Consider the following 26,125-nt stretch of genomic DNA (forward strand, 5'->3'; position numbering starts at 1 on the left):
GACCTCGGGATGTGCTTGAACCAGGACTGTCTGGTTCAATCCCGGCTGAGCTGAGTCTGGATTATGGCATTTCAGAGTTGAGGTTCCATGCTGGGCCCTTTTTTTCTGCTTGATAAAAATAACACTTCTGAGGGGTACTTGTGGAGAAGTATGACTGACTGGGATTAATCAGCTCCCAGCTGTCGTTAATCCTCAGGAAGTGGTGTTCTCGCTGAAATGCTTTCTGTTATATTCATACCAAACTCAACAGAAATCTGCAATAGTTTTGTGGTTAAGTTTGTATAGTTCATGTTTCCATCACTAAGCCTTCTCTCCTGGTGCCGGGTGCGACCCCGTTGCTTTCTCAGAGGCTTCTCTGGACCATGCCAGACTGTCGTAGCAGGAGCTGAACTGAGTCGCCTGTTTCTGTGTGTGCATGTGCCTGCGTGTTACCAAAGCGGATAATGTATTATAGCTGTATTATATCATCTTATAATAGAGAATATGTAAGTGAGAGCAGCCAGGAGAAGTGAAGATGTAGCACAATTTAATAAGGCAGTTATTCTACTGGGCATAATATTCAGGAAGTTGAGCACAAATATTAAAAAAAGCAAGAAAAAAGCAAGAAAAATTAGTAGACTGCAAAGGTGAGAGATTTTAGGTCAGGCCCAGAGCGGTGGAGAGCTATAGTGCTTGCTATCAAATCACCACACACACCAGTACAAACAGTACAAAATGGGGAGTGACCAGCTGAGACCAGTAGTGCAGAGAAGGGGTTGTTTGGGGATCAAGTGTCATTAAACCCAGCTCAGTTTCTGCAGCTGTCCTGTAATCCAGTGTTTGAGGGTTGGTTTTTTTTTTTTTTTTTTATTAAAACAAAACAGAATGAAACAGAAAACAGGTTTTCTTTGGAAAATAATTTGTGATCCTGGTTTCTGTGAGGCGGCTTACTGCACAGCCTTGCAAACGGTTTCAACACGTTTGGCGGGAGGGCAAGCTGTGTGGCAGGGCAGGGAGGGACACACGATTTCTACATACACCTGACTCCTCTACCACAGGAAAAGCATCACTTTGCTTCACCCCATTTAAGAATGTGAGATTGTAATGAAAACAGCAAATGTCGTTTTGCAGGGTTTTAGCAAGAGTGTTGTGTAAGACAAGACGGTGGGGTTGGTGCCTAGTAAAGCCTCATTGGCAATGTAAGGTCCAGTTTGGAGTATCATGCTTCATAATAGAGAGGCAATCTGACCGGAGAGAAAGACTACAAAAATGATGGGGAGCTAACTTTTCCACATACCGCCTAAATTCCGTATCTGTGAGGTCACTGTGTCTCTTCTGGGATGGAGAAAACTTGGATTTAAGACCCTTCTCCTAAATACAAACAAAAAAAGGGATGAAATACGTACTCCCAGGCTCCTGGGCAGTAGGGTACACATGTTGATCTTAAATACACAAGTAGATATTAAGACTTCGATCTTGATTGGCCTTGCAGTCAATGAGATTTGTTCTGTTTAGTTATTGTAGACTTGAGTCTGGAGGTAGTAATATGAGGCAAGTACATCAATAACCCACTCGCTGCAGGGGCCAAGTTCCTGAATAGTGTGAAAGCAATAAGACACATAATGAAGGATTTTTTCTCATAGGAATGAATGTAGTAGAAGAGAGATGCTGTCAGGAACAAATGCACACAGTTTAAATACAGAGAGTGTGTATGGCATAGAGGATGGAATAGCAGGAGCAGGATCATCAGTATTGTCACTGGGAGGAGGTGCTGAGTTTTCAGCAGCTGGCTTTTCAGATCCTGCTTTGAAAGATCTCAGTCACTTCAGCTACGAGACCAAAAGACTCAGATAAATCTTTCGGTGTAAGTGTTCTTGCAGCCTCTCTCTGGGCAGTTACTTTTCCAGCATTGTTATCATCTCTCTCATATGAATCCAAATCATTCAAGCAGATCAAGGGTGAATGATGGAAAAACAGGAAGATGGTCAGGTGGTCCGTGTTAATAGGAAATCAGTGATGGAACTCCAAAACCACGGCTAGAGAAATGACAGATGGCAGGGTGTTGCCGAACAATGTTCTAGTAATAATGTAAGTTCCCCAAAGAATAGAGAGGGAGAGTTTGTCCAAAAGACTGTCACAAGGCAATTTAGCAGTTAATAAAATTTTGAGATTGTTTACTATTTTACTGCAACTGGAAACGCAGATTTGAAGTCTGTTCCAGCATGAAGAGAAAGGACATCTCTGCATTTTCACATGCACTGTGAATAATGTTTTTAATATCAGAGAATGAAAAAACAAAGAAAAATGTCTGTAAACCAGTTTTTTATAAGTGCTTTTTCACACAAAGACAGTCTGTGGTGTAAAACCTGGTATTTCTGCTTACTTGTATATGCCGTCAAAATCCATAAATCTGGGGTTTGCCTGTCTCTACAGGTAGGCTGCAGGTAAAGAATACTGAATCTCTATACACAGGCTTTATTAAAGATGAGGTTTAAATATTGGAAGCTGATCCGTGCTATATGCACCAGCCAGCGATAAAATGTATTTTTTGGTGACATTTGCTAATTTCTGGGAGATTTGGGCAGGCTCCTCTGAACAGTAGTCAGCAGCACAAGCTCTTCACGAGGAGGTTAGCATCGCCTCCCTTGCAGTAGTTGTCTGTGGGTTAATCTCTCTGTGTTTATGGCGGAAGGACAAATAAGGGAAATGCTCGCTTCAGGTCAAGGCTGATAGCTAGGCTAGGAAAATTGTGAGAGGTGATGGGACTGATCTCTGCTTCGTGAGAAACTAAAGATCATCAGTTCACATTGCGGCAACTCGCTTCGTTCTCAGGAGCATCTATGGTCTCTGGATTTAAAAGAAAAACAAAAATAAAAGCAACAACAACAACAACAAAAAAGAAAATGCACCAGACCGATACCGAATGCCAGCAACGGGCTCAAGGGAGGGAATAGTATGTGACTTTGACTTCACCAGCAGAAAAGCCAGACCGCAAATGCAAATGGTCTGCAACCTTGTGAGTTATGTTGAGAAATGGGTCCAGGCCATGCCTGTGGATTCCCCCGGGGTGAAGCTGCAGCTTGAGAGGAAACACGTGGTGCTGTTTGTGTTTGTTGCTTCTGAGCCGGGCTGGGCTGGGGACAATCCTGCTAGGAGGTTACATGGAAAATGTCATGTAAGATCCCCGAGTCCCAGCTCACAGCGCCGTCCCCAGTTATGTGGAAGAGCTTTCGTAATGTTCTTGTCTTGTCTTCTCTTGACTCTGGTAGGAAGTTGTTATCGGTGATCTAAAGCCAGGCACTCCACACCGCGTTAGCGTTGGAGCATACGGCTGGGCAGGGAAAGGACGGCCCAGCATGCCCAGAGATGTGACAACCTTATCCCAAGGTAACCCTCCGCACGTGGCTTTCTGTTGGAAAACTGGCAGGGCACATGTCTGTAACACAGCAGGTCTCTCGCACCTAAATCTCTTGTCATACGCCATATCGTTACATTTTACTATTATTTTTCCACAAGTGTGGGGTTTTAGGGGGGCAACAGGTGAGGGGAGAAGCCTATAAATTTGATTCCCAAATCTGTGGGTGTTGGGTTATTGCGTGTATTAGCCCGTCCGCTTCTCTAATGCTGTTCCTTTGCGTTTCCTCTGGCTTAGATAAGTGCATGCCCCCTGCGCCGCCTTATCAGCCCCAGATCGTGGTGGTTTCTGATTCAGAAGTTGCGTTATCCTGGAAGCCCGGAGTGAGCGAGGGAAGTTCTCCCATCCAGTACTACACGGTGGAGTTTATCAGGCAAGTTTGCCAGTGGAGTCTGAATTTCAGTGTTTGTACACTGCAGGATTTTTTTTTACCCAAACTGCACTACTAACTGCATATAGATTCTTCTTATGATTTATTTACTTACTGTGTACGGTACAGTTAGTTTTCCTCTTGATGTGTGTTGAATTACCATGAAAATTTAAACACAAAACAGAAATAATCTAATTTGTTATAAAATCACCAATAATTCGTACCTTCTGATTGACCAAAATAAGGCCTAATTTGATCTGTTCCCTCTAATGAAGGCCTGGGTGAGTGAAATCTTAAGTTTCTCCTGTGATCAAACACTGTTGAACCATACTGAGAATAGAGTATGTGGCAGAGCAGTTCCCCTGAGTAGGAGTACCCTGGGCTGCTATAGGAAATGATCTGGGCATTGCAAACTCAGTATGTTGGACAGTTTTACTTGACAAAAGTCTTTTGGGTCTTGAGCTTGCAGTACTCGGTCTGCTTTGTTGTCCTAAAGCTAATCAAGTTTACACGAAATGTCAGCCTTTCTGTTTAGATTTTGGGGCGGGGGGGGGGGAGGTGGGATGTTGGTGGTTTTTTTTCTGCTTTTATGTTGAACTCTCGAAAACTTGCAGTAATAGAACCGAACGGTGAAAAGTTGCCAATCAAGTTGGTTTTATAAGATGCATATGAAGGGTCAGGAGGAGGTGGTTGTATCTGTGTGCACAAACAGGTATTCATGCCTGACTGTTCATATGCTTGTGTAAGCTAATATCTGCATACAGAGCTATTTATTTTCATTTGCTTACCCCTATGTTTACCCTTACAGTGAATGCAAAATTCAGCCTTTGGAAGTTTAATCCTTTGGGTGAACACTTGATGACAGGTTTTAGTTGAGGTTCCTGGGTAAGAAGAGAGAATTGCTTCCTTAACTACTCTGAGCTGTAAAGGTCAAAAAATCGTTCTTCAGAAAAACACATTCATTTTTCTAAAAGACTTGTTGTTATTAAAAAGACAGAAAGCACTATTGGTTTTCAGTGCTCAAAGTGTGGTTACAATCTAGAAGATATTGATATAATGAAAAGAATTCCCAGGCTGAAAGCCTTCTGGTGAACTTACGTTGCACTTTGTGTTTGAATGAAAATGCCCCATATTTAGTGGGAAGCCATCCAATATTCATTGCACTGGGAGGCAGGACATGAGGACTGAAGATACGTTAGGGCCATCATCTAGCATGATGTACAGCATCTGCTGTAGCATTACCATGAAATTTCTCCAATATCTGTTTTTCAAACACCATCGTTAGCCAAGCCTTTCTCTCTTTTCCCCATCTCTTCTCTCTCATTTGCTCAATGGATGGGAAAGGGATTTTGTTGGGTTCTGATTGACTGCACTTCTGTCGTGTCGCATCCGTGCTTTTGCCAGACAGTGGAGCCTGCAGGTTTATGTACACCTCTTCATAGCACCAGGGGACTGCTAATGGAAGAAGAAGTGGGCACCATCGTCTCCATCTGATGCACTGAAAGTGCACCCTTGAATGCTTTTGTTCAGCCAGAGAGTGGAAAGCTGCCTTCACTGTTTAAGTTGAAAGATGCGAGTAATTGAAATTTCAGTGTTTCGTTGGTTTTAGACTTTGGGAAAGAATTTGCTAACAACACAATGTTTTGATTACACTGTTTAGTTTGAGGTTTAAAGCTAAGCTGGAAACGTATTTGTTAATTTTGGGATTATGCTCTCTTAGACTTGGAAGCTTAATTATATATTTGGAGAAAGTTCAATGAGCCGTAAACCCTAATAGCAGTTAGAGGTAAAGATTTAACTTTAAGCTTCATTGTCTTTTTCTGCATATAGTTTTAATTACTATAAAATGTATTAACATAAGTTAAAGCTGTTAAATTAAACCAGTGCAAAACCAAAACAAAACAGTGCAAGTGAATTTAGAATTAAGTATTATACAGTATTATCCTGTGCTTTTGGAAAATTAATGACTTTCTTATGCAAATCTGTAATTTCTCATGGGTGCAGCACAAAAGTCTAAAAACTATGACATTGTATAAATCATTTCAGTCCCCTTAGAACTAATTTTATGAATTTAACCCTAGAAAAAACATGCTAGGAGACTGAGATGAGGTAAAAACACTCTTTTCATTTGCTCAACTGTGATATTGGGGATTAAAACCTCATGAAAATTCAATACATTAATTGTTTGCACATACCAGAATCTAATCAGAACCAGAGCTAACTTGCAGTCTGTTTCTACTCGGGGTCTAAATTTGGACCTTTATTTAGGCACTTGCGTGGGTTTCCCTTGGGACCTTTTGGTAGTGGAGGGCTGCAGGAGGTTTCAGATGTATGACGAGCTGGGCTAACTCAGGCTGTGCTCTGCTGTTGACTCTAAGAGGATGCTGAGGAGACCACAATCCCAGCTTGGCTAAATGCTGAAAATCAGTAGGGTAAATGTAGGTCTCACTGCTCACTGTACAGTTCGTAGGAAATGTGTAAAAGAGCATGTTAAACCCAAAATAGCTAATGGTGCCTGTGGAAGCTTTCAGGCTCCGTGTAAATAGTCTGTGGATTTATACTGAGAAATATTTTGTGACAAAAGTCATCCTTATGAAGACCTCTAAAGTGAGACCCTGGACTTAAACAGACTAGTTTGGTTGTTTTTCCTGAAGATACTCTAAAAAATTAATTCTCAAAAATGTCTTGGGTATTCTCACTCTGATACTCCAAATAGTCAGATTTTTAATCTGTTGAATGCCTACCCAATCTTCTAAACTTGGATACTAACTTATCCAATTTTTTATGGTCAGCTAGCATCTACAGAACCACAAGTGTTTCAGCAGCATGTGCCCTAAAAGGATTAGGCCACTTTCTTTTCACGTCTTTGGTAGGTAGGTGGAGTCAAGAGCTTTCAATGGTAATCTTGACAAACGGGGGACATTTTTCAGTATTTTGGTAGTGACATGGAACTTCTGCTGCAATGAACTATGCAGGTTCTGCCGATAGAACTGGGGAGATTTATCAGTATACAGATGTTAGGGTGGAGCAGATCCATCATAGTATTGTGGGCAGATTTCTTGATTAGTTTGAAGCCTTCCCCCCCAAAAAAGGTGTATCCCTGAATCCATTCCGTGTTGAACTATCTGTCCCTGGAGCTGCACTGAGCTGGACAGTCATATTTGGTTTTGTTTCCAAAGAACCCAAACCACCAGATCTGACCAGGGACACACCTCCTAATGCCCAGCAAAAAATACCTTTAATACTTTTCCCCTGATTAACACATGAAACAGATACATCTACCTCAACATTTACCTCACTGTTTGTGAGGGTTAAATCCTTGAAAAGGTAATTAATGATGAAAGAGGAGTGGAAGATGTAGAAACAGGGAGGAAGTGCTTAACAATGTTAGACAGCATCAGAGGAATATTTAACAAAAGAACAAGGTTAGAAACCTGCTTTTCCTTCCCTCAGGGTTGACCTGGAATATCGATTGATATGTTTTGTAGTAAGTGTCACAATAAAGCTAAATAATAATAATTACTAAACCAAATATCCTATAGTGTTTTTTTTTTCTGCAATGAGTATTTTCTATAGCCAGTAAGAATGTGTTGTACTTGTCAGCATATTTATTATTTGTAGGAATATTTAAAAAAAAAATTGCGGAGATGAATTTGCCACTTGAGATGAGGACAAACATGGCACAAAAGAACAATCAAAAACCTTATAAAAATTGGATTGCTAGCAGGTGCCTCACTCTGTTAAATCATTTCCAGGTGATTTTAAGAGGAAGTTCAAGTGAGTATAAAATTGCTGTTCTATGCATCAGAAAGATTTCCTTTCTTAAGCTGAATCAGTCCCCAGACTACAACGTAAAGCAACATCCAAATATTTTGGGTGTGTTTGGGGCAGAATTCTGCCCTTGGTTTATATCCGTCCAGTCCTATTGACTTTACCCATATGTTTATTATCTTAAAAACACTCTGACATTGTCACTAGCCAAATGCGTACTGCATGGCATTTCTGCTTTGGAGATGCACAGCTGTAACCTCAACAGCAGAAGATGCCCATGGAAGTTGTCTGATTTCCCCGTGCGCAGATGCATCATCTGGAACAGCCCTGTGCCAGTCCTGGGAGTATTGTGCTGCAGAAAGATGAGAAAAGTGGCATCAAAATGAGCCATTCTAGTGTAACAGTTGGCACAAACTGAAATTTGACGCAAAAAAGCACCATGAAGACAGTTTTCACAAAATGTTTGCAGCTTAGAAAACACGGGAGCTGGCTGGCCCTGGACACAGTGACCAGCTGAGTTTATTGTGTTCTTCTCCCCATCTGTTTGCCATTTTTTCATCTTGTACCGATTTGTTCGCATGGGGAACATTCTCGAGAAATAGCAAAGGTCAAGTGATAAATCTCCCTCTTTCCCTCTTCTTCAGCTGCAGATACTTACACGTTTGCAGGCATTTCCTTTATTATCCACCTCTGCAGAAGGAAGTCTTGCGAGAGACAGCCGTCAAAGTCTGAGGCTTTGTGTTATCTCCTAAATCTTTGTAGGGTGCAATACTTCCTTTGGGTCCCTTCATCAAGAGGCGTGTGTTTCCATTCGGGCGCAGACATCGGCGGGGTCTGTTGCAGAGAGACTGTGAGGCAGCTTTTCAGCTAGCAGGAATTCCTTGGACTGGAATTAGAGCCAAAAAAATATGTATACAGGAAAATTGAAAACACTGCTAAGTGAGCATGTAGAAGGAAGCGATGTTAACAGCTTTCATTTGGAAATCACTATACATTTTCATTTTGGCCCAGGCATCAAAAGCTCAGAGAAGGGAAACAATGAAAGAGTAGCCAAAATAAATGGCCTCCCGTCTACCAGGAAATGGTGGTGGAGGGTCACTTAAGATGGTCTGTTTTGCTGTCATTACATCTTGTGCATTTGTCTGATTTTATTTTTATATTTGGCGAGTCAGTGAAATATTCTCACCCTGTGTGCCATTGCGCACAGCAGCCAGGCAGCTGTGAGCTGCTGCTTTGTCACTGCATTTGCCCTGCTGGCACAAAGCAATGAAACCTCAGTGATCAATAAATCTTGTATTGACCGGTAAAAGAAAACATACATTAACTTTGGCATTTCCTTCCAGCTGCAAATAAACAAATACAGAATGCCTGCCTTGTGCTATAATTTTCATTGGAAGACTGTTGGAGACATTTGCAGCTAGTCCTATGTAAACATTGGTAGATTCAGGGAGCACTCGGAGGTTATTTCCTGTAATAAATATCACAAGGACATCTTAGAAAAGGCCACTGGAATAATTTTCTCTGAAAGTAATTTCTGTCCCTATTTTACTTTCAGAGCCTTCTGTTTGAGTATTTTGGGTGGCCTACACTTAATGTTTACATTTTTATTTTGTTTGTATTTGTTTACCTTCTCATTCCATTATCTTTGATAACAGACCACTTTTAGAGAGAGTGGAAATGGTGTGAAATCATCAGAATACTCTCTCAAACTATTTGAAGTAGCCCTCCCCTTTCTGATGTCCCTCTGCATATGAACTTAAACATTTGAGACCAAACTGCCGTGTGAATGGTTGTACCAATTTCAGATGGATTATAATGGCACTTAGAGCAAGCATTTATTGGCCACTGGCTTCCAGCATGAATCAGGAGTTAACCAGACATTGGCCAAAGGCAGACATGGGAATTTTGTTTCAAAATCCACAGGTTCTCTGCATTATTGTTCTGGGTTTGTTGTTTTGGGGTTTGTTTGTTTGTTTGTTTGTTTGTTTGTTTGTTTGTTTTTTCTGAAGAGAAGACTTTGAATCCAGATTTTCCAGTGTGGGTGTATTAACCTGATTGCCGGGGAGATCAAATGTTAGATTCTCATCCTGCTAATGCTTGTATATGTTTGAAGAGACGTAGTGGCATTAGAGCACAAACTCTTATAAATAAATCAGGATCTTTCCTTCTGTTGCGAAGTATTGCTTTATACAGTCAAATTGGAGGCTGGGAGCTGCTAGCAATATATGTCCACTTGAAAACTGTGAATCCAAAATCCATGAAAACAGATAAACAGAACCTGATTTGACAAACTGTTCTCTAAACAACCTCCTTGGCTTTATAAGCAAAATCTGAATATTGGTTTTGTATTACTGTATAGTTTTGATATCACAGGCTTAGCAGCTTAGTAATGGTTGCAGAGTCTGGCCCCTTAAAAGTGAAGGATTTCAGTGGTGATTTAACAGGCTTATATCTCATTTATTTTGTGTATTTCCCAGGAAAGTTTAAAGGCAATTAATTTATACAGCCAGCTCTAATTATTTATGATCTTGGCTTTGTTTGATCCTGAAGGCCAGACCTTGACAGCAATTGGACGGTAATAAGAGAGCAGATCCAGATGGAATCCATGGTTCTCAAGGGACTTCTCCCAAACACTAAGTATCAGTTTGCCGTCCGAGCAGCAAACTCCTATGGATCCAGCCCTGCCAGTGCACCGAGCGATGTCATCCGAATGTTCAGTAAGTAGAACCACCTTTTTGGAATTAAAGTTATATAAAAATAAAGTATATCTGTAAGCGTATCTGGGGCATCCTGTGGAGGGCTGCTGGTGGATAGAGTCACTCTCCAAGCACAGGCACCCCCAGTCTGACACGTCTCAGTCTGGTCCTTGGAGCAGAGCAAGCAAAAATTTGAAAAGCTGCAGGCAGAAGTGCTCTCATGCCATTTCCCTGCTCCGGAGGTCATTGCCAGATATTTTTGGATCGTCACTTACTGACTTTTGTGCTGGCTTCATGAAAAACTGATGAGTGAATATCATGGGGAGAAATGAGAGAGACAAGTCTATTGTTCATTTTCTTTTCTGTTCTTTGAAACTGAACTGTATATATTACATTTATAATTTAGACAACTTATAAAGACCAAAGCAAATCTGTACTTTTTTTTGAGGAGTAAGGCTCTTAAACTATTAAGTGCAGTCATGAAAATAATGGTATAAACAAGTAAGCATCCCATTTTGATCAGAAGCTGCATAGCAAAAATATTAGGTGAAAATGCATTCAAACATACTTGAATAATCACAACTTGTTAACAATTATATTCACATTTATGTAGCAATGTAGGGCATGCACATTGCAATAAGGGGTAGGTGCACACATCTCCCGATGACCTTCCTCGGGATATAATCCTCTCTCAATGCTAGTGTCTCTGTGGACTGACTCTGAGGTGCTGTTGCTCCTCATCACCCTCGAAGTCATAGCTGTATGTGAGAATCCCAATCAAGCCAACACAGAGCACATTTGGAATTTTACAAATCACGTACAAATCCCACACAACGAAAACCCCAATGTCACAAAGACAGTTGATGCAGGAAGCAGAGCCAGGGCTGGCAGGGTATGGGGACTAACTGAGCTATATCCTTAATGTCCCAAAATTTTTATTGTGTTCAAAAGGTTTCAGTACTTTTCGGTTACAGTTTTGAAGGCATTTGTAGTGGATAGAATGCCATGCAAGAAAATGCCTGGGTACAATTTTAGTAGATTAATGAACTATGAAAAAGAACAACAAAACTGGCTTTTTTTCTTTTCTCAGCTGCACACTCAAATGCAAATCATCTTTAATTTACTGGTAGAAAATGAGCGGCTGGTATTCAGGTAGGACTGTGACCTCTGCAAGAAGAATTTGCAAGCTGCAGAAACGTGGACCACATCCTTAGTGATCCACCAATTTAACCCGCTAAGGATTTATTTCTAAATTGCCTCCCTATCTTGGAATCCCTTGTTTTCATTGATTCTTATATGGCAGTTTCCATTCTTTTTTCCCCATCTGTCATAAAGTCAATCCCTTAAACACTTTGCTTGAAGTTTGTTATGGCTGCTGAACTCGTAAGTTTAACTTCTGAAGCAAATGTTTCATGAAGGTGCGGCATGCTCTGGGGTTCCTTGGCCCCTGGATCCTCAAGGGTCAGCTCCTACTGCCTCAGGCACGCTTGTGTGCTCCTTGGTATCCTGTTTATCTTTGGATGTGATTGGCTGAATTCTTTGGCCAGAAAAGATAAAGTGTTTAGTTCTGTTAATAAGGGTGGAGTAGTCTTCATGCTGCACTTTTTACTGCAGTACTCCAGGAAAGGCACTTTGCCTTTGGAAACTGCCTGTTCTGCAGAGACCTGTTGAGATGGCTCTAAAACATGGATTCTTGTCAGTAGAGCTTGGAATGAAATTCACGCCCAGTATATATAAAGACTGATTTCTGGAGAGGTTCACAGGGGGCATGAACTTGATTCTCTGTGCCTGGATCGGACCTGAAAAGTGATCGCATTATGCGTGTTGCACTGCTCTCTGAATAGACTCAAAAACTCTGTGCTGGTCCGTGGTAGGCACACGGGTGCCACTGTGGCTGAGAGGTTGGTTGCCCCGCGCCAAGGGGCTTGCAGTGCTTGGGGGAGACCCTTATGAGCAGGCGGAGCTCCTGCAGCCTGGGGCCACGTCGTGTCTGTGGTGTGCTCCTGCCCTGCACCAGGCCACTTCTATTTAGGGCTGCTTTGGCAAACTCTGGGCCCTTTGGCAAATGCAAATGTGGTTCCTTTGCCATTCTGCTGTTGGTTTCCAAGGTGGATTTTGCAAATAGGATTAAAAGCTACATATAGCCACTATGCATGAAAGCCGGTGTTATCTTGTGGGTACCTGTCTTCACAACAACCAGCTTTTTGCAGAGCAAGCAGCGGTGTTCGAAGGCAGCAAAGGATCCATACCTTTAGAAATAAGTTCTGTGGCTTTCTGGAAACAGGAGTGTAACTGAGTATAAGAGCTCTCACTTGGCTTTACTGGTGACGTGTGTGTAAGAAACTAGTTTGATGTTAACCAGATACACAAGTACAATGTGCATTAGTAGAAAAGCTAAACTTCTGTTGTGAAAAAAATTTCTTGATTAAAGCCATGCATGACCTGAATTTTTCCCCAAAACACTAAAAAACCCTAAGAGTGACTTAAACTGTCGACAAGTTTAATGTTACCAAAAAAAAATGCATGCTAAGCTTAAGGGCAACCAAGTAAAACTTACTCCTGGCTCAAATTATGTATCTGCAGGTACCTTCCCCCTTCTAGTAGCCAGAAAGCCAATGGCTACCTTCTTTGGCCAATTGTTCACTTCAGTTGCTCAGGTATAGACATTAGGGGGATTGGAGGTCCCCCAGGTCCTGTGGTATTCAGCTGTCCCTGCAGCAGGATATGTGCCTCCCATGCATCTCCCAGACACCTGACAGTCCTCTGGGGATGTCCCAGGTACAGTAACGTGTCTCAGATGGCACCGGATGCCTGAATCTCTCAAAGTGCCAGCAGATACCTCTTAGTCACCTATGGTTGCTGGAAAGGTGTCAGACAGTTGGCATGTCTGAAAATGATGTGCCTTTGCTCTTCGTGGTGTGTATCATATGAATTACGACCTTCATTATTAAAATGGTATCTTCTCCCAAATAAACAGTGAGACATGCCAAAAATATTTGATGCTATTTTCTGAGTGCCTGTATATTCATTAGGAATAGCTGAAATACCTTAGGAAGCTGGCAGAAGCACATAAAATATCTGGCTCCTTTGCATTACACTTAGTCCACATAGTGCTGGCACTAAGGTCCTTGGTGTGTTTGGATTTTAAAAATTTATAGCTTTATGCTTGTATATCCTGGATTTTTATGCTTGTTTTGAAATAATTAGTGCTTTTCTGATGCTTATTTTAACTGAAGAACCCAGCGTTACCTCAAATGCAGTGGACCTTGAGGGTCCATGTTGCATTGTGTAGAGTCTCTTACAGCTCTTCTAGACAGGCTGAGACAGAGATGAGTCCTGCAGACACTGAGTCCATGCTATTTGGGGATGTTTTCTGCTGGGGTTTGTCTCATTCTTCCATGTAATTCTCTCATTTGGTTTTAAAAGCTGTCTTGCTCTGCAGCAGTCTTGACTACGTTGTTTGAGGTCAGCATAGGAAATCGTCTTTTCTGAAGGGTTGCTGACAGTATCACCTCATGTGACAGACCTCCCAAGGTCTGTGCAAGTAGAACATGTGGCCTTGATTATAAGCAGTTACCCCCATACCTGGTAAAAAAATGCATGCTTGGTTTATGTTACATTGCTCCATTTTCCGGGAGGAAAGAGAGGGCAAGTTTCCCCAAGGGTTCTTATTTATTTGTGATTTGGTTTCTTTTTTTTTTTTTTTTCTACAGGGAAATGATGTATTAAGTCAATTTGTGTTGCCTTTTTTAATTACAGATGCAGGCTGCAGGTATTTCACTTATATGGTTGTTGGGTTTTTGCTATATCAGATCTTTCAATGTGTCATGGACAATTTACTTGAAAAAAAGATTTCACTATCGAGTTCAGTAACAACAAAATAAACTGTCCCAAAGAATCAAACAAAGAAAGTGTCATCACCTGCATCACTTAAATACCCTTCATCTCCTGGGGAAACAGATGGGGTTTGCACTGTGCCTGGAAGGTCAGCAGCCTTGGGCTTTGCCAGACCAACAGAGGAAGCATCTTCTGTTAAAAATACCCTCCTGCTTGTCTCCACAGCAAACGTGACAGAAGTGGCTGCTTAACCTGGGTACGTCCCTTCCTCTGGTCCTGGCTGTCACCAGCAGGCTCATACTGCGCGAGGCACTGGCACAGGTGCTTACATATTCTGCATGGTGCTTGAATGTGTCTGCTGAGGCTCAGGCACAGGAAAAGGGCGGTCCCTCGGGCCCAGACCTTGATGTAAAGGATGGTGATGTGTCTTGGAGATAGCAAACGGAGAAGGTTTTCTGCAGAACTGTTTCCCACAGATCTCCAAAGGCTTTTACAAAGGCAGTGTTCGTATTTATGCAGACAGGGACAAAAAGCAAAAGACAGGCCAAGTGATATTCAGTGCCTCACTGTGAGTCACTGACAAGAATAAAACTCAGATTAAAATGCCCCTGATGCATTTTGAATTTAGACCAGTGAGGGGCTCTGCATGAAGGCAGTCAGTCCGTTAACACCGCCATTCAATCTGCCCGCATTGCAGTGCCCGGTGGTCTACCTCCTACTCTCTCCTGTGTCTCCTGATCAGTGTGATGGTGGCCAACTAAACAACAAAACAGAAGATTGTGTGGCTTTCTGTTTGTTTTGAGAAAGATTTCTTTGGTATAACTTAATCCCTGATTATTTGGAAAGAAGCTGTCCAAAGTTCATGACCCCCCACAGGTTTTCCAATTAATTATAAACCAGGATTATAGGACCTGCTAAAGGGTCTTAAACAGGCTTCATCTCCTTGTACACTGAAACACTGATTTAATGAAATAAAGCACACTTATAATCTCTGTAGTCATTGTTTTGGTTAAGCAGAGTACCACTTTGCTTAATTGTCACTGATTTGCCACCCATTACGAGATGAGCTCTCCCCCAAGCTACACAGTGCTCTTAAGAGATGGGCTCATGTGGGGTTTTCTCTACAAAAGGTTGCGTTAGCTTCTCTGCTTTCTGTTGTTTTGCAGTTTTGTCACATGTGGGTATCGTGTCACATCCAGTGAGGAAACACCAAATGTAAAGCAGAGCAAGGTGACTGAGAAGACAGTGGGCTCTGGTCTCATCACTGGTGTGTGCGCTCACCTGTATAAATTCAGGCATAGGTAGAAAAGAGTCCATCTCCAAGTCTTCATTGCTCCCAGCTGCATTATGCGTTGCCAAAACTGCTCACTGATCAGCAGGTAGAGTAATGTAGTATGTTCTGGCTGAAACTCAGGTGGAGCCAGGGGGAGTGAAAGCAGAGACTTGGGGCCATATTAGAGACCTGTGGATATTAGAATACCTTCCAAAGTCATACTTTTCCTGTTCATGCCAAACTTGTGTCCTGAAGGTCTTTGAAGAAGGGCCTCAAAGCAGTCTTTTCTACCAGCCACAATAAGCCATAACTTTGCTCTCTCCAGGCTCTAAATATTGTACCAGTTCAATAAGGTGAAAGGAATCATTGCCTGGTTTAAAATAATGGGTACATATTGTCTCCCAAGGTCTTCTGTTGGAAGAGCATAGAACATTTTGATCTGCCAGATGAAAGAGGCACAGGTTCTGCTTGGGGAACTGCCTGTCTCTCCTAAGTTACCAGGTCTCATTGCATGCTGGTGGTTATTGATATAGTTTAGTGATAACTTCACTCAGGAGATTTACACTTCTGTAAAAGTGGCGTGGCATTAAAATCATATCTGTATATGTGGGTTGGGGCAATCCCATGCAGAAATACAGACTGGGTGGAGAATGGATTGAGAGCAGCCCTGAGGAGAAGGACTTGGGGATGTTGATTGATAAGCTCAACATGACCTGGCAACGTGCACTTGCAGCCCAGAAAGCAAATTGAATCCTGGGCTGCATCAAAAGAAGTGTGGCCAGCAGGTCGAGGGAGGTGATTTTTACTCTGCTCTCGTGAGACCCCACCTGGAGTACTGCTTCCAGCTCTGGAGACCCCAACATAAGAAGGACATGGACCTGTTGGAGCGGGTCCAAGAGGAGGGCCACAAAGATGATCAGAGGGCTGGAGCACCTCTCCTATGAAGACACGCTGAGAGAGTTGGGATTGTTCAGCATGAAGAAGAGAAGGCTCCAGGGAGACCTTGTAGAGGCTTTCCAGTATCTGAAGGGTGCCTCCAAGAAAGCTGGAGAGAGAGTTTTTACAAGGCATGTAGTGATAGGATGAGGGGTAATGGCTTCAAACTGGAAGAGGGTAGATTTAGATTAGATGTTAGGAAGAAATTCTTTACTGTGAGCGTGGTGAGGCACTGGAACACATTGCCCAGAGAAGTTGTGGATGCCCCATCCCTGGGAGTGTTCAAGGCCAGGTTGGATGGGGCTTTGAGCAACCTGGTCTAGTGGGAGGTGTTCGTGCCCATGGCAGGGGGGTTGGAACTCAATGATCTTTAAGGTCCCTTCCAACCCAAACCATTCTATGATTCTATGAAATTGTATTACTTACAGAGGATTTGGTATACATGTTAGAGTTGAAAGGTTTACACATGTTCTCTCCCAGCCTAGCATGTTGTTTTCGTTGGAAATGTGTATGCCTCATTACCTCTACTCATTTACCTCTAATATTTCTGTATGCTGATGTAACATGTAAAGCCCGTTCATAAGTAACTCCCACAGCGTGTATGGTGGGTGGCCAATTAGCCAGCCAGGGCACGTGTTCGTATCTGGTACACACATGCTTGATTTCATAACTGTCTGCCAGGATTTCTGGGTTGCAGTCACGGCAAAGGAAGAGAGAGTACAATGAAACTTAGACAAGTGCTCTTCTGCCTGAATCAGGTCAGTGAAATATTTTTCCATTATTCTCCACAGAGGTGGAGGGTGGCTGACCCCAGTTAGACTGGCACAAATGCCCCGATAGGACCGTGCCCACACTGCTCCCCCCGGAAGTCTGCTGAGCCTCGTCAGCTGTCACTGGCTCCATTGGATTGTTCAGTCATGGTAGTGAAGCTATCATTACCATCAAGTGGCATTTTCTGGCTTGTCAGGTCTACTTTCCGCAGGCGGCCACTGCCCAGCAAGACTTTGCATGTCTGCCTGTTGCAATGTGAAGGACCTGCCTACTTAAGAGAAAATATGGGCAGCTTGTGGACGTTAAAATGAACAAGCACACATGGTCATCCTGTACAGAGGCTTTGTAGCGCAAGGATTACCTGTGCTGTTTTTAAGTGACTCAAAATATTTTATGGAAAATGCAAATGTATGAAATCCATTACCTTAATGGTTATCAAAGGTCTGTCCTTAACCGTGCTGAAATCTCAAGTAACGATAGTGATGCAGTTGCCTGTATTATCTTTCTTCCCGGCTTCTGGCAAATTTTAATAGCTAAAAAGCATAAACCATTGTTTAAGCAGAATTTGTTATGTAGAGTGCAGAAAAGCACAGATATTTTCTGCGAGGGTCCTCTTACTGCTTAAACTGGCTGTTCCCAACCCGCAGCCCTTCACAGCACAGTTCAGCACTCCAGGGAGAGGCAGAAGCAGATTATGTGTGTGAAAACCTGGTGATATTTATGCAAGTTTCTTTTTTTGAGGTCTGAATTGTGTTTTAAAAAATAGCCTAAAAATGCACTTAGGATGCTAATTTCAGGAGCATCAGAGACAGTGGAGGCAGATGGAGTCCTAAGCAAAGCGTGCCAGAAAAGCCCTACCTAGATGCATCTCTTTTACTGGTCCAGTAATTTTGTCACCAGTAGGGCAGATACGGGACTGTGCATTTATAAAGGGGAAAAGTTTGATCTAAACCCAATACAATTATTAAAATGTCTGCACCGAAAAAGTTCAGAGCCATTCTCCTGGAAGAATGATGGATAAAAGTCTGTTTGCAGTGGGAGAACTGAGCTGTGCCTGCTTTTTTTGAGAATGACAGTCAATGAGTAAGTGAAGGTCTTCACTTTGTTTTAAGTTGCATGTGTGTCGCTTGGACAGTGTCTCCCATCTTCAGGCTGACACTTGCATTGTCTGCACGGGATGGACATTAACACCACTTCAGATTTCAGTGTGGCAAATCAGGGGGTGGTAAGATCTGAGTTGCTATGCGTAAAGAGAAATAAATATATGAACTGAATATGCCAGTTGTGTCTTTTTAGGCTCTGAGGAGTTAGGAAGTGGAAGTTATGGGCATCGGTATATCACGGACACAGTGACTGGTGATGATGATGGATTTGATATCGATGACTCAGACTATGACATTTACATAGAAGAGGTAAATTTAAATATTCCACTTTGGCATTTCTGTTTTCTTTATATTCTCAATACTTTAAAGTGTCTGATCTTGTCAGGAAGTTTAATATCTGATATTATGTGCTCAGATACAATAATGTGGTTGTTTCTTTTTCTTCACTGAGGATGAATTTGTTACCTCAGATTGTATCTTGGAAAGTATTAATTTCATCTCCCCACAGAACTTTATGTTTTACTGAATTTGTGTTTCTTTATTTCGTTTCAGCTCAGACCACTTCCTGCTATCAAAGGAGGCAACAGAAAATTTCTGGTCGAAACTAAGGTCACACCAGGGTCTAGTTCCAGGCTGCTGTCACGGGTCCTTACAACCACTTCTGAACCTACTACTTCCACTCCCACCACCACAGGGCCTTCAACCACAGCGAGGGCGACTACAGCTCAGGCAGCGAGGAGGGGTGTCATGTCTTCTGCAGCACGCCTCTTTGATCTCTCCTGTGATGAGGCCATCTGTTCTGCAGACAGCTTTTGTGTCAATGACTATGACCGGGGCGGCTCACGCTGCCACTGCAACTTGGGAAAAGGAGGAGAGACATGTGCAGAAGGTAGGTTTCTGTGTGCCCGCTGCTGCTGGCTTCTCTTTGTCTGGGGCAAGGAGCAGCTTTCCGATGATCCAACCGAAGTGCACTTTGGGAACAGCCGGCTGGGCGTAATGGATACATAAGGATAGCAGCAGCTTCCACGTCCCAGTTCAGACAGTGGCCCCTTTGCTTCTCTTTCCTCAGCTAGGTGTGAAGAAGTTATTCTTTAATAAAGCTGAATGCAGACCCTGGGTGAAGGTAGGCAGGGGAGGTTAATCCTCCTTCCCCCACGCAGGAGTGGCAGGGTGGTGGGGCCAGGTATGTTGGTAGGCAGCCAGGCCTGACAGGGTCCAGCCATGGCATCCACAGCTTTCAGCAGGGACATTCAGCCCCCTTTGACCCTTGCCTGTTGCCTGCATCTGAAGCCCTGAGCCACCTGCATTTCCAGTGTGGTCCATTGGATGATGCTGATCCTGCAGCAGGGATGTGAGACAGAGGCCCCACTGTAAAACCATCTCCAGAGGAGGCTTTTGCCGTGAAGCGCTGGCCCCAGTGCTCATGCCAGGCAGCCTAGGGCAAGGTAGGAATACACCCTCCTCCCCAGTTCAGAAAGCACAACCTGAAGCCTAGGTCAATGTGAGGATGTGTGGTTGTCCCAGTCAGGACTTGCCACACATCGTCTCACCTCTCTGCAGGGTGGCTGAATCAGAGCAAGATCTTGCTGAGCTGAAGGAGGCTGTCCTGCTTCTCCTTCCCTTGCCACCTTCCTGTCCTCTCCCTCTGCAGACCTAGCCTTGCCCTTTTACTGGGTCTTACGTTGAGCTGATCACCTTGTGAGCTAGTCCAGCTTGCTTACCAAGCTATAAGCAGGTCACTTTCCCCCCCACCCCCCCGAGGTTTTTTTTTTTCTGGTTTGGTGACCATGGGGTCAGATGAATGCCAGAGCTAGTGCAAAGCAAGCATCCCATTGGTTGTAGTGGTGCTGTCCCACCAGCTAATAAAGAGCTGATCCATCCCCCTGCATGCTGATCTGATCTGCCAAGGCCCTGCCAGGCAGCAGAGCATCAGGAACACACGTTTCTTCTGCAAGCTTGTGTTAGACATTCGTGATCCACAGTGTTGTGCATCAGAGTTACAGACACTGAGGGTGTTTGATCTTCTCCTGCCAGTGCTGGAGTAAAGAGAACGTGTTCTGAAAACAATCTGCTGTGACTCAGCCACATGGAACAGCTGCAGATGTGATTTTTGGCCTTGATCAAGTATGAAGAGTTGAGAATTAATTTGAACTGACATAACTGTATACAACTTGTAGAGCGGGTTTGTTAACGTCAGTCCAAAACCACCATTTTTCACAAGGGAATGTGTTATTCCTTGCTAAGCAGTAGCATCACGTACCAATATTCCCTTGTACTGAATTTCTCCACAGCAGCCATTAATCTGAATGAAAACAGACTTTTCTTTGCAGTCAACAGCTGCATGGTGCTCTGGTCCAGTCAGTTCTGGTTGTGATCAGGGCATGAGTTAATTGCTGTCTGCTGCGGTTGCATTCAGGTTTATAGCACCAGTTCTCTTCACCTCAGCCGAATATGTACGCCTTGCAAATAAAAACCAGAGCGCGCTGTATTCAGATCCAAATATGCGAGAAAAACCCACTCAGTATTCAAATAGCAATGAGGAATAGGACTCCTCATCCTTCTTTCATCATTAAACTTAGATCCACGCAAAAGTAAGAATTCAGGCCTGAAACTGTGTCTGTCCTCAGTGCTTCTTAGGAAAACTAGCTGCAAAGGTAGCAGTAAGAACATCGCCCTGATTTTCTTTTTCTGTGCTGAAGCCAGGATGGTCCTCTAACATAAGACAACAAAGGGTGAGGACTGATAAGGCCAGCTGACAAAAGCAATATGAATGGCCACCGTTGCAGCCAGGGATGGAGAGGTGGACTGTCTTCTCCCCATAACTCCCTTTACCTTCTGCCCTGAGCTGACTTGAGGGAAGTGCTGGAAGCTGCTGGGCTCTTATGAGCCATCCAAGGATTCTGTGTATGCTGGATGCGGCAGCTATGGAGCAGCAGTGACTAATGTGTCGTGGAGTCTGGCCACATTTCCTGCATATGTTTTTATAATCCTGCAAAACAGAAAATAACTTCGTTGTCTCTGTGTTAAATGACTTCTTAAAAGGAATAAAGTAGGTGGGTTGTGTCTTCTGTAACAAGGATGAAAATCTGGAGAATGTTCCACTGAAGCCAGCAATTAAACTGTTGAGCAGTATTTAGTCCTCAGTAGCCTGTTTCTTTCCAAGTTCACCAGGTCCTTGGGACTAAAAGTTAGTTGTGGAAGGTGGTGGGAGGACAAGGCAATAGGTTAACTGATTGTTGACTGTTGCTGACTAATGGTTGTCTCTGGAGGAACTCTGCCTTGCATTTTCACCTGATGTTATCTATTGGTATATGCGTATATCAATTGTTATATGGGAGAAGACTGCTAAATAACATGCTTCTGTCTTTGCTTTTCAGATATTATTATCCAGTATCCTCAGTTTTCTGGCTACTCATACATCACCTTTGAACCACTGAAAAACTCCTATCAGACATTTCAAATTACCCTTGAATTCAGGGTAAGTTTAAGCAATTCCAAGCTCATGTAGAAGCTTTAGGTTTTATTTGCTTGTTCTGATGATGTGGGCAATGGAACAATAACTTAGCTTTAGTATGGCTTATAATATAATTGTGGTGAACCCATACATAATCTTCATCTCTAAAGGTCTGGCTTCACCTTCAATGAGTGCAAATGAAGTTGGTAAACCAAGCTAGAATTTTTGCATCCATTATTGGTAGGCAGTGCATGAGAGAATTCCTGGGACTACTAATACTGGCGTTGCAGACTGGCAGGAATGTTCCAGCCATGTGAATGAGCTACAGGCTGAAGTACACCTGGAATTTTTGTGAATTACAGTTTGGAAGTGGTGTGCAGTATCTTCGCGTGTAAAAAGCTGTGATCTTCTTGTACTGAGCAAAATACGGCCCTATATCCAGAGTTCCTTTCCTATCCTGTGGGGTTTAAGTAGGCATCATTTTCCGCCTCTGAAGTTTGGGATACTGGCTACTAATACATGCAAGATACTGGACTACTTAAACTACAGTTTCGAAGCGTACATCCCACAGTGACTTGTGTTAATGCTGTCTGTGTCTTACGGACAGAGCTGCTCGGGCTGACTGTCAGCGAGGGCGTCCGAGCTCTCGGGTGCACCCCTGCTCCCGCTTAAGGCAGACGTGCCACCCTCACAGCCCCGGTGCGAGGCTGCCACTAGAGCAGCGGCAGCGTGTTGCCTCACCTGGTGATCTGGCAATTTGCTCCTCTGGCAATTTGCCAGTTTAAAATGCAGGGTGGCTGCAAAAAGCCACTGTATCAGCTGCTATGCCCCTGTGGAGAAATCCTGCCTGCAGAGGTTGTTTGGCTTGAAAAGCATCAGGCTCATTGAACGTGTGAAGCGAGTTGCGTGTATTCAGGTGTGTCTGATGTGCCTACACTTAATAGGCTTGCTAGGACCTCCTTGCTAGACTTTGTGCTCAGAGGTCTCATATGGGCCAGACCTGACAGTCTTTAATGCTTTTAGGCTTGTTTTTAGATCTGATAGTATCATACTGTAAGTAGAAGAGATGTTCTTCAACCATTTAAGCATTAAGGCAATGTTTTTCTAGGTTCATCAAATGCAGAATTCAAAATTGATCAATAAATTTCTGATTCTGCAAGCTAAAAACTCCATCTGAAAAATGCCGTCCCTTTTCTGGAGAAAAGTCCCCCAGTGGTGCTTGTGTTTGCCTGTCACTGTGAGGCTTAGACTTTGATTTTTTTATGTTGATGTTCTGATTGCAGGCTGAATCAGAAGATGGTTTGCTGCTATACTGTGGAGAAAATGAACACGGTCGTGGTGATTTTATGTCACTAGCAATCATCCGCCGTAGCATCCAGTTCAGGTAAAACTTCCACCCTAAATCTGATGTAAAGAGAGGGGGCCATTGCTGCCTCCTGGGACTCGCTTTATGTGATGAATATCTGTCATGCCTTTGACTTCTACTCCATGCAGTGCACAAAACGGACAGTATTACTTCATTTAACGCTTCTGCAATTTCTTTTTCTCTCATCCTTCTTTATTGTGTGGACACGTGCCCTGTTGAACCCTTTTTACTCAGACCATGGTGTAGAGGCAAAATAATCAGTTCTCTTCAAAGTGTTCATCCAGGGCTCATTGCTGTGTTATCAGAAATGCTAGTGAGCCACTAAGCTTATGCTATATCGAGCTGTGCATAGTCAATGTTTTTGCTTCACAGCAAAAGGACCTGCAGATAACATAGCAAAATAAAGGATTTAATGCCAGCAAGGGGCCTGGAACTTCATCTTCATATGCCTTGTTTAGCTGGGAGTTGCAGGTTTTTTAAGTGAAGATGGAGGGGGTTTCTTGGAGTCCCGTAGATATGAAGCATGTGAAAGAGTATCTCAAGGAGCTCCTTACTTTGAAGGGTGAGTCCTTTGAAAGTGGGGAATAACAAAGTGGGTGATATGCCTTAGTAGTGTTTCTGTTTACCTGCACTGAATGGCAGTCAGAGAAAAAGGCATGTTTTGTGCACATTCAGCTCCACAGAGACTTTCCTGGAGGTCTGCTTGTCAATCAGTACTGAGATTCATACAGAATCGCAGTTATTAATGTAGCACTGCCTTTCACTAGTGAGCTAGAAAAATTCCCAAGAGAAATTACTGTGATAGCAGGAACTCACATTGTAATAACCTGCATCTTGAAAGAGTTTCAGCTGTTGGCAAGCTTTGCGCCACTTGTTATGGCCACTTTTTGGCCACTTTTGGACACTTGTTATGGCCAGAGTACGCAAAACCTTCGCCATGGGAGAAAGACAGATAATGAAGTTTGACACTTAGAACAGACTGTATGTAGACTTGCTGTCTAATTTGCCTGTGGTCTGCTACTACGTGATATGAAACAGAGAGGTTCCCAGGAGCAAAAGGAATATTTGGAGTCTGAGAACAACTTTCAGTTATTTGGTTAATGTAAGCTTGTCATCTCTGTCTCATGCTGCCAGGTTCAACTGTGGCACAGGGGTTGCAGTCATAACGAGTGAAAACAAAATCAAGCTGGGCAACTGGCACAGTGTCACGCTGTTCAGAGATGGGATGAATGGCTGGCTCAGGATGGACAACGATGCTCCCGTGACAGGAAAATCTCAGGTAAGTAGACCTGCACCGATCGTGGGATCTCTCAAGATTATAATGACATTTTTTCTTGCCAGTAAATCAGATTTAAAAGGTACTTTTTTATTTATCAGTGTCGGGGCAATTAGTGAACCAGGATCAGTGTACAGATTACTCTTCCACATACGTAGTCTAGAAATCACATAGATAAATATCCCAGTGCTGAATCCCATCACAGTTTCCCTGTTGTGCTCCGTACTTGCTTTGCTTCACTTCGCTAGCCTCAGATACAGGCTGCTGTTAAAAGTTCGCCAGGTTCTGCAGCTGCTGTCCCTGATTGCTTTCTTTTTCAAGCCTCAGAGAGCTGCTCTGCTTCCTCAGCCAGAAAAATTAGATGCACATGTGTATATGTTTATATATTTATGTATAACATGAGTATAGCCACACAAGGTTTGTATACAGAACTGTAATTACATGTATACCGTGGACATAGATTTAAGCACAGTAATGGAATAGACTTTCTGCCCTGACTTATGTTAACACCAACAATTTTGTATGAGGCCACCAGCATAAAATATAATAGAGGAAGATGTCTTGACTTGCTCATCTGTTGCCAGGCAGGAAAACAGAAGTGAAATTAAGGCACTGAAAAAAAAAGACAATTGCAAATTGTTTCAGATGTCTTTCTTTTTCCCTGTGATAACCACTATTAGCGTGCCATCCCTAGCCCTGAAAAAAAGCAGCGTCAGACATCTTATTACTTTATACTTTCATGTGCAGGCACTGAAGGGAAAAAATGCTGTGCATTGTGTTCTCATCAGCTGGAAATGACAGCGGAAAGGATTTCAATGTCTGTCACATGTTGCTATGTGTTACCAAGGCTATGAGGCCACACAAAAGGCCAGTGTGAATCAGGAAAGATACATCCAATAAAACTAATGCCATTGCACAGCGCTTTGGTAAGACTGTATCTGGCTACACACGGTTATGATCACCCATAGCCAAGAACGATGAAATTGAAGAAGTAAAAGTGCAACAAAGGGCTCGTAGGAGGGTTATGGTCCACAGAATCTATTACAAGAAGAGTTTGACAGTGAACGCACATTCTTCTATCTACCAGAAAAAGAGGTTAATTGCTCTAAGTGCCGATTTCCACAAGAACTTGCTGCTCCTGTAGTATTGTTGCTCCAGCGAGTCCTCCTCAGCCCTTCCTAGTTAGAATGACCTGGATTAGTCTCAGCAGAGCGGTCGTCTTTTCTGACTTGGTTCATTTTGACTTGAACAGTCTTAGAGAGTGTGGAGCTTGACATACCAAGGAGCGCAGGAGAATCAAAGGTGATGGAAGGTGGCAGGCAGTTGGAGACAGGCTGGAGAACTGTGTGCCCACAGCCCTGGCATATGCCCACCGTGAAACCCTGTGGACATCTGAACTCTCTGTAGCCACAGGCTCCACCTGAATTATTTTTCCCTGCTGCAATTGAGATCCATTTGATGTGTTTCTGCAGTGCAGTGTGCAGTGAACACCCGTAGGCTGAATAACCTCAGCTTATTTAGTTTGTCAAAATAGAAGCCGTGGGGATATAATTTATTGTTATACATACCAGGGAGGCAGGGCAGGGGTGGAAATCCAGAGAGCTTTTAGACTAAATGTCAGTGCTGTCGGAAGGACACATTGGTAAAAACTGGCCATGAATAAAGTTGAGAATTTTGGATGTTTTCTTCTAAAGGGCAGTGAGGTTTTGAAACAGCCTTTAAGTAGGAGGGAAAAGACATATCTTTTGATCCATTTATGGAAGGAATTGTGACTCCATTGCCCACAATGACACAAAGTTTGATGCAACGGTCCACAAAGTTCTGGTTATTTTTTGAGTTTTTTTTTTTCGTTCCTTCCTGTACACTATCGCAGTGTTA

At 43.1% G+C, this 26,125-nt stretch overlaps 1 protein-coding gene across 4 annotated transcripts in view; it reads left to right on the forward strand.

Annotated features, from left to right (window-relative positions):
• EGFLAM (EGF like, fibronectin type III and laminin G domains) overlaps window positions 1–26,125 on the forward strand; it is a gene marked incomplete at its 5' end in the record, with an annotated part of 73,704 nt that overhangs the window by 20,944 nt on the left and 26,635 nt on the right. For all 4 annotated transcript variants that reach the window (XM_082497261.1, XM_082497259.1, XM_082497262.1 and 1 more), the window contains 8 exons: window positions 3,249–3,366; window positions 3,632–3,779; window positions 10,086–10,252; window positions 18,345–18,460; window positions 18,704–19,040; window positions 21,529–21,629; window positions 22,889–22,989; window positions 24,106–24,250. In XM_082497261.1, coding sequence (XP_082353387.1) covers window positions 3,249–3,366; window positions 3,632–3,779; window positions 10,086–10,252; window positions 18,345–18,460; window positions 18,704–19,040; window positions 21,529–21,629; window positions 22,889–22,989; window positions 24,106–24,250 — 1,233 coding nt within the window. The remainder of the gene's footprint in view (window positions 1–3,248; window positions 3,367–3,631; window positions 3,780–10,085; window positions 10,253–18,344; window positions 18,461–18,703; window positions 19,041–21,528; window positions 21,630–22,888; window positions 22,990–24,105; window positions 24,251–26,125) is intronic.

Source organism: Vanellus vanellus, assembly GCF_965231255.1.
Source record: "Vanellus vanellus genome assembly, chromosome: Z".
Classification (NCBI taxonomy): Eukaryota; Metazoa; Chordata; class Aves; order Charadriiformes; family Charadriidae; genus Vanellus; species Vanellus vanellus.